At 32.5% G+C, this 19691-nt stretch overlaps 1 protein-coding gene across 6 annotated transcripts; it reads right to left on the reverse strand.

Moving 5' to 3' along the window:
- Positions 1–8806: 8806 nt before the first annotated feature.
- Positions 8807–13799, reverse strand: LOC148852137 (RNA-binding protein-like RNA recognition motif protein). 6 transcript variants are annotated; one of them, XM_088947536.1, is made up of 6 exons: positions 13576–13799; positions 13352–13475; positions 10355–10442; positions 9815–9888; positions 9608–9734; positions 8807–9527 (listed from the first exon to the last, which is right to left on the reverse strand). In XM_088947536.1, exons 3-6 carry the CDS (start codon positions 10355–10357, stop codon positions 9258–9260), a joined length of 474 nt encoding a protein of 157 aa, XP_088803662.1. In that variant the 5' UTR covers positions 10358–10442; positions 13352–13475; positions 13576–13799; the 3' UTR covers positions 8807–9257. The 6 variants fall into 6 exon arrangements, with proteins under 6 accessions (XP_088803662.1, XP_088803661.1, XP_088803665.1 ...); XM_088947535.1 differs by having other exon boundaries at positions 13580–13774; XM_088947539.1 differs by lacking the exon at positions 13352–13475 and having other exon boundaries at positions 13580–13708.
- Positions 13800–19691: the final 5892 nt, after the last annotated feature.

Here is a 19691-nt window from a genome sequence, read left to right on the forward strand (position 1 = left end):
CGGTAGTAAAAAGATCATGAGTAGCAGAATATTCGCACAATTTGCTAGACTTTAAGAATCATCTAGTAACCCTAGATAGATGCCTACCTCCGTCTCATCGTGCACAATCTGCCATTACAATCGATTACCAAAAAAAAATCCTCAAATGATCATCTAACTAAAAAAAAGACATTTTAAAAAATAATTATTAATTTCTCGTTTTGGCTTTATTTAATTTTATTTTAATAATATTCTTTAATACGGTTCAAAGTATAGAAAATACAAATTTAATATAATGATAAAAATATTTTTTAGGTAAATATTATATATATTAAAATTGAACGGTTCATGTTAGCATGTCTCTCTTTAAAATAAATTATTTTTCTATTTTTTTACTTTTATATTTTTTTCTTATTTTCTTTTGTTTTAAAAATCTAAGATAGTAATCATTGTTTAAAGTTGTACAGAGAGATTTTTGGGGTTTTTGAAGTCTCTTATTTTAATGCATGTTATTATTATATTTAGAAAAAGATTTAAGAGAGAGGCCTTTAAGTTTCCCAAGGCCTCTTATTTTAATGCATGTTATTGTTATATTTAAAAAAGAGAGAATAATAAAAATAAAATACTATAAATAGGTTGACATTAAACAATCAAAAAATTATTATTTTAAAAATTCAATAAATTTTCATAAATATTAATAAAACTTAATAAATATTAAAAATATGTTTCAATTCCACTTAAAAATTAAACCCAAGAAATGCTAATAAAAATAAGAAATTTAAATATCAAAATATTAATTGATAGTTTTAATAATATTATTAGAGAACATATTTGTTGAGACCTTTATCATGTGCATAATGAACTCATTAAAAGTCATAAAAATTAATGGAAATTTAAAATGCATAACCCATTTAATTAACAGTATTTTATTGCAAAAATTAATGAATAATAATGAAAATAGCAATAATTAATTAAAAACAAGAAATTTAAATATAAAAGTATTAATTTATAGTTTTAACAATTTTATGAGTTGAGACCTTTATTGTGCATAAACAGTATTAATGCATTTTTAATTAATTAATAATTTTTATGAGTTGAGACCTTTATTGTGCATAATAAACTCATTAAAAATGATAAAATTAATGAAATTTTAAAATGTAGAACATATTTTATTAATAGTATTTTATTACAAAAATTACTCATACGTAAAAAATACTAAATAATAATGAAAAAATACCAACAATTAATTAAAAATCCAGAAAATTATGAAAAACCTAAACATAGTTAAAATACTAAAAATAATTAAAAATATTAAATTAACAATATTTTATATTAACAAGGGTATTTACCAAAATAATTAAAAAGTGCAATTAATAGTATTTTATTATTAATTTATTAAAAAATACCCAAGCTAGAAAATATTGAAAATTAGCTATATTTTTTATTAACTACGGTATGTGTTTAGTTATTTAATTTATTTTTACTGAAAGCAAATGCAAATTAAATTTGTAGTGATTAATATGCAAAAGTAAATGCTGAAAATATTAAAAATTATTAAAAACATTCTTATATGCAAAAATTAATTAAATTTCAGAAATTTTGGAAAAACCTAAAGCTTAATTAAAATACTAAAAATAATTAAAAATAAATTAATTGTATTTTATTGCAAAAAATACTAAATAATAATGAAAAAATAATGTATTTTAATTATTAATAGTAATATAATTAACAATAATTATTTTTAAATTGTAATTAACAGTAATTATAATTTTATCTATAAAGAGTAAAAAGTTACATTTAGTTACCAAAAAGTTATATTTAATTACCAAAATGTTATATTTAATTATCAGAAAATGTGCAAGCCCAAACCCGAGCCCAACCCAACCATTGGGCCTAGATCTTGAGCTCGAGCCCAGTCCTTATATAAAGCCCAAAGCCTAATCCATATGCAAAATATCTTATTTTTAGTATACCTTTATAAACTAGTGTTATATTAATTTATTAATAATTTAAGAAATTAATAAACTAATTTATATTTCTTAATAGCAAATTGATATTTATTGATAATTTAAGAAGCATATATGTGTGTGTGTGTGTGTGTGTGTGTGTGTGATACATAACTACTTTTTTATATATGTAATAGTATCAAGCTAGGCCTGGGCCCAGGCTAGGCTTATTTGAGAAAGCCCGAGCTTGAGCCCATAGGCCTGAAATTTTGTCCAAGCCTAAAAAATAACGAGTCAAATCAGGCCAGGCCGTTAGGCTACCCGGCCCATGAATAGGTTTAATTGTATATATAAACAATTGTATGCACCCAAAATCGTATGAAATAAAAATTTAAACATCTTTTTCAATTTTTTTTAAATGGACCTCTCATAGCTTGGCTTGGTATGTGGCATGGCCTGGCCCAAGGCTCAGCCCATGGACTGGCCCTGCTCACAACACAACACAACCCCCTGTGTGCAGGTTCGGGCCATGGGCCATACCAAACCAACCCCTCAAATTATCCCAAGGAAGGGAGGCATAGCCTGGGATGCCCCGTGGGCCAGCATGACATGGCCCGCACTTTTATGTGTGCCACATGCGGGTGATGTCATGCTAGCCAGCACGACCCAATTTACCCTTCTACTTGAACCTACCATACTATGGATAAGACGGAGAAATTCGAGGATTCCCCATCCTTGATGAGGAGTGGGGTGCCTTGCCCCTAAACTCACTTGACATTGAGGAGTGGTTGCCCTGCCCTGAACCCGCTTGACACTAGGGATGAGGCAAGAATGGGGTAAAATGTCTTGGCTATGGGGCATGGATAGGGATGCAGTGCATTACCCTAAACCCACTCCATTGCCATTCCTATATAATTGTTAATTGTAAGTGTAATTAATAAAAATGTTAACTTTTGTAATTATTTTTATTTATTTAAAGTTAATCAAAATTTTATTTAAAAATAATAACAATTATTAAAATTATTACAAATTATTAATAAAATTAAATTTATTTAAAAATATTTGTTCATATTAAATTAACAATAATTGTTTTCTATAAATTAACACTAAATGAAAAATAAAATTATTAAAAATTTAGATATTAACAATAACTTTGAATACTTTTAGTTAATTAACAACAAATTTTGATTATTAATTTAATATTAATTAATAGTAAATAAAATTATTAAATCTTTTAGATTTTCATGTGCATCGCACGGGTCTCTGCTAATATATATAATAAAATTGGTCTTTCCATATTAGTGGCCCTCTCCTTTAAGAGAATCTATTTATCTATCTTCTCCATTTTTTATATTTTTTTATTTTAAAAATATAAAAAAGTAATCATTGTTTGTTTTGATTAGATCAATAAATTTGTACATAGAGAAAGAGAGAGAGAGATATTTGGGTTTTGCAAGGCATCTTATTTTAATGCATGTTATTATTACATTTAAGAGAGAGAGAGAGAGAGAGGGAGAGAGACCTTTATGTTTTACAAGGCCTCTTACTTTAATGCATGTTATTATTACATTTAAGAGAGAGAGAGAATAATAATAATAAAATAAAGGAAAAATTCCTTATTAGTACCATGTACTTTGGGTCTAATGCTACTTTGGTCCCCAAACTTTAAAATGAGACAATTTAGTACCTGAACTTTCAAAATATGACAATCCAATACCTACTGTTAACTAGCTATTAAGTGGCATTTGAAAACGACACAAATGCCGTTCGAGTGTCATCTAATTTTCTTTATCATCCATCCAAACGTTAATACAAAATTAACAGTCTCAAATCCTTGCCTCTTCTATTGAAGAAAGTTGGGGTCACCAAAATGCCCAATCAAACGTGACCCCAACTTTCTTGAATGGAAAAGGCAAAGATTTGAGACTATTAATGTTTGGGTGGTTGATAAAGAAAATTAGATGACACTCAAAGGGCATTTATGTTTTTTCCAAATGCCACTTAATGGCTGGTCAACAACTAGTTAACGACATGTACCGGATTGTCACGTTTTAAAAGTCTTAGTACTGAATTGTCGCATTTTAAAGTTTGAGGACCAAAATGGCACTAAGCCCAAAGTATAGGGTACTAATCGAGAATTTTCCCTAAAATAATATAATATAAATAGGTTAAGGTTAAACAACAAAAAAATTATTAATTTAAAAATCCACTAAATTTTCACTTAAAATAAATATTAAAAATGTGTTTCAATTCCACTTAAAAATCAATTTTAATAAACGCTAATAAAAATAAGAAATTTAAATAAAAAAAATATTAATTTATAGTTTTAATAATATTATCAGATAACTTATGAGTTGAAACCTTTATTATGCATAATGAACTCATTAAAATGATAAAAATTAATGAAAATTTAGAATCAGAACTTGTTTTATTAATAGTATTTTATTATAAAAATTACTGAATAATAATGAAAAATAACAACAATTAATTAAAAAACAAAACTAGCAAAATTAATATTGAGAAAAATCTATAGATCTACTTCCCAAAACACAAGATCATTGAAAAGCAAAACTAGCGGAATTAATCTAATGCTACAACATTATAAATCTAGTTCAAGTGCAAGCAATTTGTTCACTAGAATCAACTTGCTTTCAAATAAGTTTATGTGTTCTATCTTAGCTAAAATTTGAAGTTGATTTGTCTGTATATTTACGGTTTACTTTCCATATTTGCATGGTAACATGAAGTGAATAGCTTGAAATGCCAAAGGATGTAATAATCCTCATACTTTAAGATATATTAGTAAATTGATCAAGATGCAATCTGATTACATTATTTTTGTCTGATACTAAGATGAATGAAAAAAGTCAAAAAAGGGTTAATGACAAAATTGGGGTTTATTGTTGTAGACTAGGCAAATGCAAAGGGATATTTGGAGGCTTATTCAACTGTTGGAAGAGAGATATAACAACTTTAAGTATTGGATAAAACTTTCAGATGTTTCATCTTTCCTTTGATAATTTTATAATCTAAAGAAGAGATTGTATCATTAAAATTCCCTAAGACCGAGTTTCCTACTGAATTTTCTAATAATTCTTAACGTATGAGGATTATTACATCCTCAGGCAACCTAGGCTATTCACTTCATGTTACCATGCAAATATGAAACATTTTTCCACACAAAAAGAAAACAACAACAACAAACAATAGTGATATTTAAAAAATGTTAAAGCATGGTGGAGCCTATGTGTATAAGTCTAATTGGGATTTGTTACAAGGGATCATTTTAATGCCAACATAAATGAGATTTTTCTCAAAAAAAAATGAATTTCTTGCAACATAACATATTTAAAAGAGACTAATTAATTAAAAAAAAATGATATCTTCTATTGATTCTAGTAAATGGGAGAATTAACAATTACAAATCGCAATGACACCCCTTTTGGTAATATAGGCCTAAGCTATAGTGTATGCCTAACTATCAAGGCATAAGTGTAAGGAATTCCAACTGCTAATTATAATTAAGCTCTTGTATTTGGTTATGGAGCTAGAACTTCTATAAATTGTAGGAAATATTTTTTGGTCTATGATGGTGATGGCCCATTCATAGGGCTCAATTGACGGTAGAGGATTCTTCCCCTTGGGTCATTGAATTCATTAACTTTTTATCACTAACTGAAGTAAGGAGAAATTGATAAGACAAAAGTTTGATAGCCTATTGGTTAATGATTTTTTATTATTTCACAAGTTAGAACTAGGTTATGATTTACAAGATAAACTTTACTAGAAGCTCATCCACATGAATGTTATATAATTAACTTTGTACGTGTTTGGTTCCGTTTATGTTTATTGAGTAAATGTTGCCACATAGGCACCCCATCAACAAAGGCCTTATTAATTGCATTCGTATGAATCAATGTTTGCAAACATCGATTTCTATGCGTCTCTCCCAGTTTAGGAAGCTTCATTTTGGAGCTTCTTGAAATAGGTAGGCATTTATTGGCACTTTACTGATGTGGTGCCTAATGGCACCTATGTGTCATAATGCCCTCGTTAATTGTTTTTCTTAGTTTTGCAGCTACGCAAGTACAAAACGTTTACTCAATAAACGTAAATAGAACCAAACACCCTCTCTAAATATAGAGAACATGCTGAGAGGACCCAAGCTTTGATTGACTTGCTTTCACTGATTTGTTTTAATCGAACTACTAGAAGAAGCTCTATTGAAAAGTCTTTTTTGTGCCCATTTGGGAGGGGTTTCACATAGTGTCTTCTAGTGTTTTATGAGTCAAAAAATCTCAGAAAGTCATAAATCATATTTGGTAAAAATTCGGTAAATCTAAAGATGACTTACATGAGTGAAAAAGTCAACTTTCTGATAAAATTATCATGAAAGCGGTTCAGTCAATGCACCACAGAAGCCCTCCCAAACGGGTTCTTTTGATTGAATCATATCATATCTAAGTTTTTCATATTTTTCATCAAATATTACTATACTCTGTGTGGTTAGAGCCCATCTTACAAACCAAAAATTGCTGCATTAAAGCCCTATTGTTTATTTTTTTTGAGTGCTGAAGTGGTTTTTCAGGGGCTTGAATGGAAACAGGTTTTGGAACATGACATATTGTACTTATTCTATGTATGTTGGTTCATCATTGCTAAGTAAATTCCAATATTTTCCTTCATGCATTTCTTTCTCCTCTCGTCACCTTTTCTTTTCTCAAACCAATTGATCACTTTGGAATTGCACAGGCCACAGGGCTAACATTTAATAAGTACAAAAACTTGATCTCACAGTTGATGAAATCGGCGGCAAAGAAAATACTTTTCTTAACTGGTGAGAAATGAGTTAGGTACTCAACAACCCCATTAGAGATACATATTTGATCTCATGCAATCACACAACGTCATCAATTCATCAGTTTTCTTGAATGATTCTTAATTGCCGACACATTTGATGTCTCTGACTTCTTCACACATTTTGTAAACTTTTAAAGCTTTGGGTTCCTTTAGTTGGACTTTAGAGTTTTAATGGTTACGAGTCTATTGAATTAATCCCAGGGTTCTCTTTTCTTCACCTTTATCTGCGGCGAAATTTAAGGGTGAAAGTTGAAAAGCAAAGGTTTGAGTGCCGATAGTCAAACTAGATGGCATAATATGCCTTCTATGTGATTACTTCTTGTATTTCTTAATCTAATTTAGAAGTTTGTTACTTAGTTATATCTAAGGGTGGATAGATCCCATTATAATATTTTTTTTTTGTTATTAATGAATAGTGGCTAATGTAATATATTAAATAGTAGGTTCAATTAATATTAGTTGTAATTGAACCTAGGCCTCAACTAATTACGTTAAAGTCTACTTCCTTTTCATTGGTTTTCAAGTTTAACGATAGATTTACCATCATGTAACACAGTATAGTAGATGTAACCTAGATTTTTCAAACACTAATATGTAAAAGAATTTTCTCTTAAAGTAAGTACTTTTTTAAGTATTAATTAGGACTTTTGCCCCTTGCAGAAAATGGGATGTGTCGAAATCATGATTCACAAAGACATTAAGGCTGTGTTTGGTTGCAGTGCAATTTTATTTGCACTAGTACAAATGCATGGGAGTACAAATGAAAAAAAATGCAAATTCTTGTCTAATTTTGTTTTGGGTTTTACTTTATTTTGCTTCATGTCTTAATTTATTTCATTTGTACTGCAATCAAACAAAATAAGTTAAATCTTGAAACAAAAATAAGTGAGAATTCACATTCAAATAATTTGCACTGCCATAGTTTTGCATTAATGCAAATTTATTTGCATGCAACCAAACACAGCCTAAAGGAAATTCTGAGTTCAATCCTGATACAGTTATCAAAATGAGATGCACGACTGTTAGGTTTACATGCTGTGCCTAACCAAATTTTGATGCTGAAAGCTAGAAGCGTTGAACACACTAAGAGCATGGCATCCAGATGTATGGGGACATACAAGTACAGGAGATGTTTCCAATATGCAGCTGGATGCCATGCTCTCAACATGTTTGCACACTTTTGTGCTTTCGGAAGATTTGGGCTAACATATGGTTCAAAGGGAGATGATGGAGCCATGGAGGTTAATAGATGCTTAGTCCTTTTGAGTTGAAGGCAGATGCTTCATTTTGTTATTTTGTTTAGCAAGCAAGCTATGTCCATACCGTGAAGGTATGGTTAGACATGTACAATCAGTTCAACTAATTTAAATTGTGGCAAAAGGTAGCAAGTGGAACACTGTTACTTCTATATGATATGAAGTGAATTTGTGACCACACAACCCTCCCTCCCTTGTATTGTTATGCATTTCCCATTGTGACACTGGGTCCCACTAGGCCCCCGGGGGGGTGTTAAGTTGGTCAACCAGAAAGCTCACAGACCTGGGCTGGGCCTTGGCACAAACTGAAAATCAGGAGATAAAATGGGTCTACTTAGGTTGGGCATCTCAACAAAGATTAGGGACTGAAGTGAAAGAAATTTGGGAGTTGATTGAAAAGAGGTCAAACTCTCCCTAAGGCTGTTTTTGGTTTGAAAGACAAAGATGCTAGCAACCTCCTGTGTCTTGTCAAAGTAGAACACCCGCATAACCACTAAGGGGGTGTTTGCCAATAATGCGTATGATTTATTTTTCAATTGTCAAAAGTGACTGCATAATGACAATACCAATAAAATCATGAGGCGTTTGGCCAATTTGACACTTTAAGCACGTTGGCAAATACCACCTAAGATTAAGATGGCAGAGTAAAACTGTAAATGCAATTTACAGTTTGTGTTTTAATTTAAAAATAAATGCAATTTTCCCTTTTGACGACAAGTGAGTTAGGCACATTAAGACAGATGATGTTTTTGATACAACATAAGCTGTTAGAACAGTAGAAGCATTTATTTATTTATTTCCCGAGTATTTTCTCCTGCAACTCATGTGCATCCACATTACGGTTGTATATCAAATGTCATAAATAATCGCTTATAAAAAAATGTCATAAATAACCATATCATTGACATATGAACCCTAAAATTGTAGTCCAATGTGCTACGAGTCCAAATGTTCCTCGTGTAACAAGAACACCAAAAGGTTGTCACCATACAAAGTTCATTCTTCCCATTTTTTTCAAGACCATTTCACTTCAAATCCGCCAGCAGAGCAGTTAGTGAAGAAGCAATTTACAAGTTCAGCATCCTTACTGGGATCTCACAAATCCCAGACCATGCAAGTATCTTGTCACGGGTCTTTGGCAAATTTGAAGAAACTCCTGTAACTGCCATTCTGTATCTTTTCCTGTCAGCATTTGATAGACGACTGAGCAAGACCACTAAATGAAGCCATCAGCTTGCCTAGGTTTCTTCATGCTAGAGCTCTCTTCTTCCATGGCTTTCAGTTTATTCTTTATTGCAGCTATCTTAGCAGTACGACTCATTTGCCCCAAGGAGCTGCCTGCAATGCTTGATTTGTTTCCCTCACCAACTGCTTTAGGAGGATGTGCTGCTGCTTCTACCAACTGCTTCTCACTAGCAAATCTAACAACCAGAGGGCGCCCACAAGCCAACCTTCCATTCATCTTGTCCTTGGCCAGTTGAGCTTCCTACATGCTCACTTCAATAGAAGAAATAAGGAATTGCCAACAAAAAAAAATTAAAAAAGCACTCTGTATAGGCAACTTACCTCTCTGGTACTAAACTGGACAAAAGCAAAACCACGCGGTTCCCCACGTTTTGGACCACGAGTGTGCCACAAGAAGTCCTCAGAAACAATTTTCCCAAACGGAGAAAACATCTTGATCAGAAAAGACCTGGAAGTAAACAATGCTAATTTCAGTCATTCACAGGTGATGCCATACGACAACTGAAATAGCCCAAATACTAATCTTACTCTGTTATTCTCTGATCAAGGTTACCGATGTATAGCCTATGTTCGCACCTCTGGTCAACAAGGCCATTGGAATCCTGCATTCAGATATTTACAAGAATTCAAGCCATTGTTGGAGTCCAATAAACATTGGCTATAAGAGAAAAAAAATTAAGAGTTCCATTTTATAGTTCATGGGACTGTATTAGAATGTCAAGGCACAAGTCACTTGAGAGTTTGTATGCTTAAAAAGACTATTAGAAGCAACCGGGACATTGTAAGTTGGTCTGTGATTTAAAGAGGCTAAAGAAATCAGCAACTCCAACACTGCTATCCACATTAAATTCCCATAAGGCAAAACAAAAGCCAGATTAATGCATTTTTGTCTCTCTTCCTCCAATAAGAGGAAAAGGAAAGAAGTCAAGCATGAATGAAGAATGCAAAAATGAAAGTCATACCATGTTTCTTCATCAGGAGAAAATATCTTTTGGAAGTACATTAAAGAAAAGGAAAACCAAAAAAGAAATATTACTGACAAAATAAATCATAAAGAATGAACCTGACCATATTGTCAATGCAAATCTGTTGTGACTAATATGAATTTGTGCCCACAAATAAAAAAGGTCCTGCAACTCAAAGCAGCAGCATTGGCCTGCACATACATGTAAACAATTTAAAATTTAAAAATGGTTACCAATCTAAGACCACACACAACTAGACTATGACCGGTTCTTTATCTTTTATTTTTTATTTTTTTGAAGCCAGTTCTTTATCTACTACCATGTAAACAAACAAAAGCTGATATGAGAATTGGAACATGTGTTCTTTTCTTTTTAGGTTGGGGTGTATGGGGGGATAGATGAACCAAAAGAGAATTAGCCCAATATAGAAGAACCATAATATAACAAAGACCTTTCAACCCTGCTTCTGGCCAAGCTAACCACCAAAGAATACACTAAATTTGAAATCCATCTAAGCAAGTTGTTCATTCTAGAGGGCAGAGGTCAATGCTCTAGATTCTCTGATGTGATAGCAGAAGAACGGGATGCCTACTGAACCATCAAGCATCCAACAAATAATATTTAACCGGTTAATAGTCTACCTCAATCTTTAAATCTATAGAGGACAACAATTCGAGACTCTAGCTTCTATGACATGACACTGCAAAACCAGGGAATACTGCATTATCAAGGATCCAGCCAACAAATAATCAACCACCTGAATTTCCCCCCATCTCCACTCTTTTGCTTTCTATTATCTACTAATTATTTCTATAATTTTCTTTTGTCAGCAAAAAAAAAATATAGTACTGCACTGAAGTATAAAAGCATAAAGAAGCCTAAAGCCATCAAAACTCATCACAAAAGACAACTTCATGCTATTAAATGCCCAAATTGATCCACTGTACAACGATACACAAAATGTATGCCCTCAACTAGGCAAAGGAATGGCCACAAAGAAGCTTAGTCTCAAGACTCCCCAAGCCATGATGCCCAGATACAGATATTGACAAACACATTATAAGAAATAAGGTTACAACTCTCCATTTCCTAAAATCTGGGACATTGATATGGGTAAGACTAAGAGTACCCACATAACACACTTATATCACACTTTGAAGGGCCATTCCTCAAGACTTGTATTTTATCAAATTAACTAAACTTCTAACATATACACCTCTTTTTTTGTAGTATGATTTGTGAAACATATAATTTTATATATTATATATTTTAAAATTGTTAATGCTATATACTATATGTGGAAGTGGTCATGCAGTGCCTATGTTGTGTTGAGTATATATCATGTCTAGCATTGGCATGCTACTCTCCAACCCCAAAGGAAAAAGGAAAAGATAATGAAAGAAAGGAACTGTCATCTGGCAAAGTTTCTGTCTAAAGAATTGGCTGATCTACGATCCAAATGGAACTTAGATTTGACACTTCTCTAATCTGGAGGCATAGCCTTTAGGGACTGCTAGTTACAAACATGTACCTCATCCTTCCAATGGTGGACCGTTGATAAATTTCTCTTAATATCTTATAGAAGAGTTGATACACACACATAAAGAAAGGAAACATGAATGCAAGGGGGATCAGTTTTTTTCTGTTTTTTTTTGGGGGGGGTGGGGGTGGAGGGACGGGGGGTATCAAGCAAAGAAGGTGAATGCAATGAATAATCCTTTGATTCAACCCTGGTCACTAGTGAGGATTCATCAACTTCCCCCCAAGCTTCTACTGGTATAATTCATATTTTGCATTTTTTATTTTTTATCAATACAAAAAATGGTGATAACCGAGGTCACAAGGTGTCTGCATCAAATGACACAGATGCTTGAGTTCATCAATTTTGTCAAATATAATGGCATCTCATTCTAACAGGGGAGATTTAAGTCCTGTCAGAAACCAGAGGGGAGGTGTATGCATTTATGAGAAACCTCAGGGGAGGTTTAAGTATTTAGTCCAAAGCAGAACTAGTAGGTTAAACAATCATGAGAACAGCTACAAAATTTGGGAGAAGTGTTTATCTATGTGAAGTTGTTAAACGATTTTAGATATACATACACAAGTCTGAGGTTATCTATATCTTAGATCTAATCTAAAGAACCACATTACACTAAATTACAACAAATAACCTTGCCCATTTTATTGTAGACCTCAATATCTGAGCAGTTAACTGTCATATTTGAGCTGAAGCTCCCTGATGGATCAAAGGGGTATGGAACTCTGCAATAGTGGTAGGCCTCTTGCATACTTCAATACAATTTCCCCAGGCCTGGGTTCTTACTCATACTTTTTGCATGATGTGCTACAGGGTGGTTATGTAACAACTACAGAGTAAGCAAATCATCTTATAAATGAAGATTATATTTACCAGAGAAATAAAAGAACAATTAAGAGAACAAGAATACTAATTCAACCAGATCCAGTCAAACAACTATCTCATAACAAATTCTGAGACCATACATATTACTAATTTTCCTTTTCCCAACCTGGAGAATGAAGGTAATTTTGCTTATCTGGACAGACAACCTACACCAACATAGAAGACTATTCATTTAGGATACTGACTCAATTGTGACTAAAGGGTATGCTCTTGCAGTACTGTGGTTTATCCTCGTAGAAGTGCTTTGGGATGATTTACCTAGTGCTTAAGAGTAGCCAGACTCTTTGTTTGCATTAGGAATTGTGGGCTCACACCTTGATGGATGAATTCGAAGAAGACTACAAAAGATGACCATAAGATTTATATTTAAGTGCCATATACTTCTCTCTACCGATCAAAGGCAAGAAAGTGGTTTAAAATCAAAAGAACACAGAGATAGAGATATATCTTGAAAACCAAACCAAGAAGTTAAACGGGATTCAACCGGTACCAACTCTCTTTGCGCGTTAGTGGAAAGAGAAAACGCACCAAAACCTTTAAGGTTAAATGGTTGGTTTTATTGGGGCCGACGCATTTTAGGGTCTGATACCTGGTCCTTTTTAAAACTTTGATGCAGAGTACATAGCTTCAGAAGGAAATCATAAAGAAGAACAATAAGAAACTTTTTATCTTTCTTACATGACTATAATCGAGATTATAGGCGACAGACAAATTGGAGCCTGGAGCCTTTGGACGTCCTGCCGTTCAATTTCTAAATAGCCACGTGAAGAACAGGCGATGTGAATCTCTCTCTCTTGTAGCCCTACCAGTTAGTCGAACGCCAAGTCGCAGAGATTAAGGACTTAGGGTTTTGCTATGAACAAGAGAAACAAATAACTTGCAAGAAAAAACAAAGAACATACCTACCTCTTCGATCTCTATCTTGCCTTTTCTTCTCCCATTCTTCTAAACCGGCAGTGAGTGGCGGTGGTGGGTGGCGATGGGTTGAAGAGAAAAGGCCACCTCTCAGAAGGAAGGGGATTTGCCGATTGCGATATCCATCAGACGGGGCCAGAGCTTGAAACGGTTGAGGCCCTCCGTCCAGAACCTGGGCTTGGAATTGAGGCCTCTTACATAAATGGGCCAACCTTCAAGTGTAATAGGCCCAAACAATTTCTTATTTCCAACGAGTGGTCTGTCTTGAGACTTAGAAACCTGAAGTCCATAACAAAGAGCAATGCACATAAAAATGGAAAAAAAAATGATAATAAGCAATGAATTCATGCAATTGTTGGTTTTCTTTCAATCTACAGACAAAGAGATGAAACCCATGAATTAATGCAACTTTAGGGTTCGTACGTAGTAATTATAGATAATACTAATAATTTTAATATCTTTATTAGAATCATTTAAAAAGGATAAATAATAAAAGTATGATGTATTAGTGTATTTAGATTTTACATTTCATTCTTATTGTTATTAAAATTACTTCTTATTTATCATATTTATTTTTATTTAATATAATAAATATATAATATTAGAGATGTGTACAAATTTTATAGACAATTTTTTGTGTTTTCTATATTTTTATTTCTATCTATTATTTGAGTTTTTATTATATAATTATGACACCATGTGCTAGCCTATTTGACTCGAAGAAAAAGCAATCTCATTTTTGGGTAACTTTAAAATTTTTTATTCCATCTACATAATTGATTCTAAAATTAATTATTGTTTATCACACTTATTTTTGTTTGATATGATAAAGTTTATAATATCATATATATCTCAAAATTTCTATAATTTTTATGTATTTTTGTAACTTTTTTATGTTTCTATGTGTATATATATATATATATATATATAGATAGATAAAGATAGATAGATAGATAGATTAAATTTTAAAGGTAACTTTTTATGGTTCAAGTCAAGTAGATTGGGCTGAATTTAATCTTAGCCCAAGCCCAACCCTATGCATTGGTAGGACTATTAAAGGGTCAAGTTTGACATGACAAACCTAAACCGATTGGGTCGGTTCTAGTTCTAGGAACCAGACTGATGGATTAGTTATTGCCCCAATTATTATTGGTTAGGAACCGGTTCCACCCAGTCCTAAACTAATTCAAATTTGACTCGAGCTATATACATAAATTAATATATATATATATATATATATATATATATATATATATATATATATATATATATATATATATATATATATATATATATTTTTAGCAGGTTTATTATAAACAAGTCCATTGGATTAGATCCGATTGTCTTGAGAACCAATCAGTTCGGTTCTAGGTCTAAAAATTATAGATCTTTATTGGGTCTGGTTTGGTTCTGGGTCCTTAGTATTTCATGTCGGGTTGGTTCCAATTCTAACTATACCTACCTAACCCAGACCCAACCCATTGACAACCCTATGCATTAGACCTAAGGCTCCAGACCAAAGTAAAGCCTAATATGTTCAACTTAGGCCCTCCAACTTGCATTAAAAGTTGATGCACTTAGGTTAGTCTTGGACTTAGGTTCATTAATTAGCCCCATGACAAAATTTGACATAAAATGTATGTGTACAATTATATATACATGCATGTATGCAAATTCACTCTATATATGTATTTATGATTGTATGTATATAATCAAGCTTGATTTTAACTACGTAAGGGATAGGCTTGGGCCCAACCCAAAAAATAAAAAAAAAGCCCAAACTTTTGAACCTAGGCCTAGGCCCAAGTCAAAGACTAAAAATCAAATCTAGCTTGTCTAAAATACAAGCTATGTCGATTTAAACTCGAGTTAAGCCCACCTAATTTGCCTCCCTATGGACCATTGACCATTAATTAGATGCAAAAACATTTTTCCTTTTAACTTAGTTTAGTTTTTAATTCTATTTATATCATTAATAAAAGTAACTCTTATCTATCACACTTATTTTTGTTTAATATAATGAATACATAATATTAAAGATGCGCTCAAATGTTTTTTTTTACAAAATTTCTTTGTTTTTAATAATTTTTGTGTCTTTATCTTTTTCAAAAATTTATTATTTATTTATGACATCATGGGTTGATCCATTTGATCTAATAGGTTTAATTGATGCACCATTTGAATAGAAAATGTTTTTTTTTCAGTTAGTTTAAATCTTATATTTCATTTCCATCGAATAAAAAAATATTTTATTTAGTATGCTTAATGTTGTTTGATATGATAAATAGATAATAATAGATATGTGCCTGAATTTTTCATAATTTTTTTATAATTTTTTGTAATATTTATATTTATATTTATTTTAAAATTTTATTATTTAACTATGAGAACATTGGTTAATCCATTTGATGTTGATGGTTGAACTATTTACTTGCAACTTAGAAAAAAAAGGTGATTTATTTAATTATTTTTCATGTTGGTTTTGAACATAGGTTTTACATTATTAAAAATATTAGATATGTTTACTTTGTAGAATTTATTGGTAAGAAACAAAAACACTTCAAATCAAGTATTTAAGGAGAGAGAATAGGAGTTAATACAACGATGAGAGGAAATTTAATGAAGTGGAAAGTAATATATAATACTTTAAATTATATTTTTTGCCTAAATAGTAAAAAGGGGGATTAAATTCATAAATAGGGATGTTTTAGTCAAGAAAAGTCCGCAAAGCTCATTTATTTAATGTGTTTTAAATTTATGATTTAATGAAAAGAAATAAGACTTAATACTTAAATATAAGACTTAATGATGAGGAATATAATGAATTTAATAGAAGTAGTAGTTCAAATTATGTTTTTTGCCCCCATAAATATAGCTAGTGTTTGGTACCGATGTCGTTTTTTGAGACAATGGTGCCACATCAGAAAAAGTAGTGCTTTAAAAAAGGCCTCTTGTTTGGTACCGTTTTTCCATAAAAAACGTTGCACTAGACCACGCTTTGAAAACCAGGAAAGTGTGGTATGAAGAAACACCAAATTCAATGTTTTCTAAAAAAAATAGCTCATTGTTGCTAGCAGTGCAATGATGTGGCATCATCTTGGACATTGGATAATATAGACCAATGCTGAAAGCGGTTCTACAACACAGGTACCAAACAAAACCGGTGCTATTTTCCTAGGAAACAGCCTATGCGGCAATGCTTACAACTCGACATGCCCAGCCCTGTCAGCACCAATGCCAAACACTTACACAGGGAGACCAAGTTCAAAGAGTAAGAGTATATTAATAAAAATTTTTCACAATCTAGACCTCATTCACACTTTTAATAATAGTATAGGTATAGATGATCATATCAGTATTAGTGCATTTGGTCTCATCAGAACTCAAAACTATGAAGTTAAGCATATTTAGGCAACAGTAGTATTAGGATGAATGACCTCCTGATAAATCTTTGCATTTTTGATGAGTTGCAGCATGTATGTAAGGCTAAGAAAATCAAAGAGTTGCATAAAACTCATTGTTTACAAGCATTCCTTGTCAAACAAATATAAATGTTTAAAATCAGTTGCATAAATTTCTAACTTTGAGGTTTTTGGGATTTCCCTTTGAGATCTGGGAGTTAGGAGGAAAACCCAAGATACCAATCAGCTAGTTGAGCTCAGGCTTCCATGACAGATGAAGCACTTGGTAGAGAGCCTATATTTCATGATGATTTCTACCATAAGCTTTATAGAACCTTCATTGATTTCTCTATGCTCTTCACTGTTTAGCAACCCTAGAATTTAAAACAGGCCCTGGTTTTAGGGCCCAAATAATAGTCCTAACTCCTAACACACTAACACAGTTAACAATAGAAATGGATTTTGGGCCCAAATATCCCGTTCCCATTGTCATATATCAATCAGTCTGAAGGTTTCAATGTGTCCGGGTCTGGATTAGGCTTTCCTCAGCAAAACCCATTAGAACTTTGTTGAAGGTTTGAAAATCCTGTTTATATTCTCAGTCTACCAAGGTTCGAATTGCCATATATCAAGTTGACTAGACTATCTAGAACGTAGTTTCTTTGTATTTGGGTTGGGCTTTGCCAACGCAACACATGGATCTGGGCTAACTTACAATTAGACTGACTTGATACTGTATATGGTGAAATTCAACTGGGACCCACTATGGTGCATTGGGCTGGGCTAACGAAAGCTGAAACGTGAACATAAAAATTTGTATATGGTGAAATTCAATTGGTGCCATAATTGTCTCCACTCCATGGAAAAGCTCGAATTCACACTTTTTAGGATAGCGGCTAAGTTGTTAATTGCCATTGTAGACCATACAACAAAATATGACACCACATTTACTCTAGGTGCCTAACCGGGCCTTGAGATACTAGCTCAAGCCCATCCTACCTTAATTCTGGACTGGGCCTAGGGCTTCTGGGCTACAAATAACAGCACCCAATTTTTTCAATATAATCTGCTCGCCATTGCACCTTCGCTGCATGTTAGCCTATGTTGGTCGTTTGTCATTCCCACAAGAACTAGAATCAGTATATTCAAAGGAGCTGTGCCGTTTTGGTTTGCCTCCAAGATCTAAGTCAAGTTGAGTCAATTTTTTGGCTATTTGAGTTCAGTTCATGTAGAAAAGTATCAGGCTTAAGATTGAGGTCCTGTTTGATTTATGGGAATAGGGGTCTGGAATCGACTATTCCGATTTTAACTGCTTGGTTGGGCGGAATCGGAATCCCATTCTCATTCTTGCTGGAATGACATTTCCCCATTTGAGGGAATGGCCATTCTCTGCCCCTCCATTGGGAATGAAATTCCATTCCTACTGATTTTAATTCTCATTCCCATTCCTGTCTGAACCAAACAGATTATAGGAATGAACAATTTTGATTCCAATTCTAAAGAATTTCAATTCCGATTCTGACTACAAACCAAACAGACCCTGAATTTGATAACAGGTCAAGCTTTATATAAAAAATAAAAATTTATATATATATATAAAATATTTTATATATAATTAAAAATATTATATATAGTATAAGCTCAACTAAAGTTGCGAATTTCATGAACCGAGCTTCAGTTCAATTAGCAAATGTATGTATATATTGAGATCAAGCTTGATTTAAGACTTGGTTTAAACTAAGCACAATTGAGCTTTTCACAAACTGATATCGAATAGCTCACGAAAAGCTGGTTCAATTGAAAACAGTTGTATTAACAACCATGCTTGGTAAAAATAAAATACCATTTTATGCTTTATAGAGTAAATAAGACAAACAGATGGGGGACAAAATAGAATACAACATCTTCTGCAATAAAGGCAAACACATGGGGAGAGCCGACAATACAAGCAATCTCAGTTAGAGCCCTGTTAATAAAGTGGGAAAACGTTGAGGATTACATGACAGGTTTTGTTTGGTCAAGCAATACAGCATTTTTTTATTGTTAGATTGCCTCATGCGTGCATTAAATAATAGGAGACATGAGCTTTCGTTCAGTCTTGATTGATTTCCTGAGTTCAAGGTTTAAAATATTTCTGGTGTTTTAAGAGCTTGTGGCCAATTTAAGATCCATGGACTATGGAGAGAGAGTCTAGAGTAAAGGCAGATGACCGGACGCCGTGAAAGTAGAACCACTTGTGTTTTTTAAACCATTATTTTAATAGCAGTTGACAAATAAATCAATGCGGGTTAGATGGTTAGACTGTTAGAGTGATGTAAAGGTGGTGGCTACATTGTGTACAAAACATGGTCAAGAACTTTACACGTGGCAACTTTAGTGATCATCCAAAGCTTATAAAACTAGTCATTGTCATCGTTATCATTATCATCATCATATTAAGCCCTTAAAACTAAGTTAGATAATAGTGCATATTAAAAAAAAATGTTTTTTCTAAAGGGTTATTAGATAATTAAGTCATATGGTAGTAATTTAGGTAGTGTTTAATAACTCTAAAGTCTGAAGTCTGATTAGTCAAAATAACTATTTTTCATGTTAGAAGTCTGAACTGCTTTTTGCAGCCTACGAAAATTTAAAGTGTTTGTGTTGAGGTAATCCTCCAATATCTGATAATTAACAATTTTACCTGTTTTCCCCCATTTTAC

Source organism: Nelumbo lutea, chromosome 5, assembly GCF_056320005.1.
Source record: "Nelumbo lutea isolate HS-2025 chromosome 5, American lotus-T2T, whole genome shotgun sequence".
Taxonomy (NCBI): domain Eukaryota; kingdom Viridiplantae; phylum Streptophyta; class Magnoliopsida; order Proteales; family Nelumbonaceae; genus Nelumbo; species Nelumbo lutea.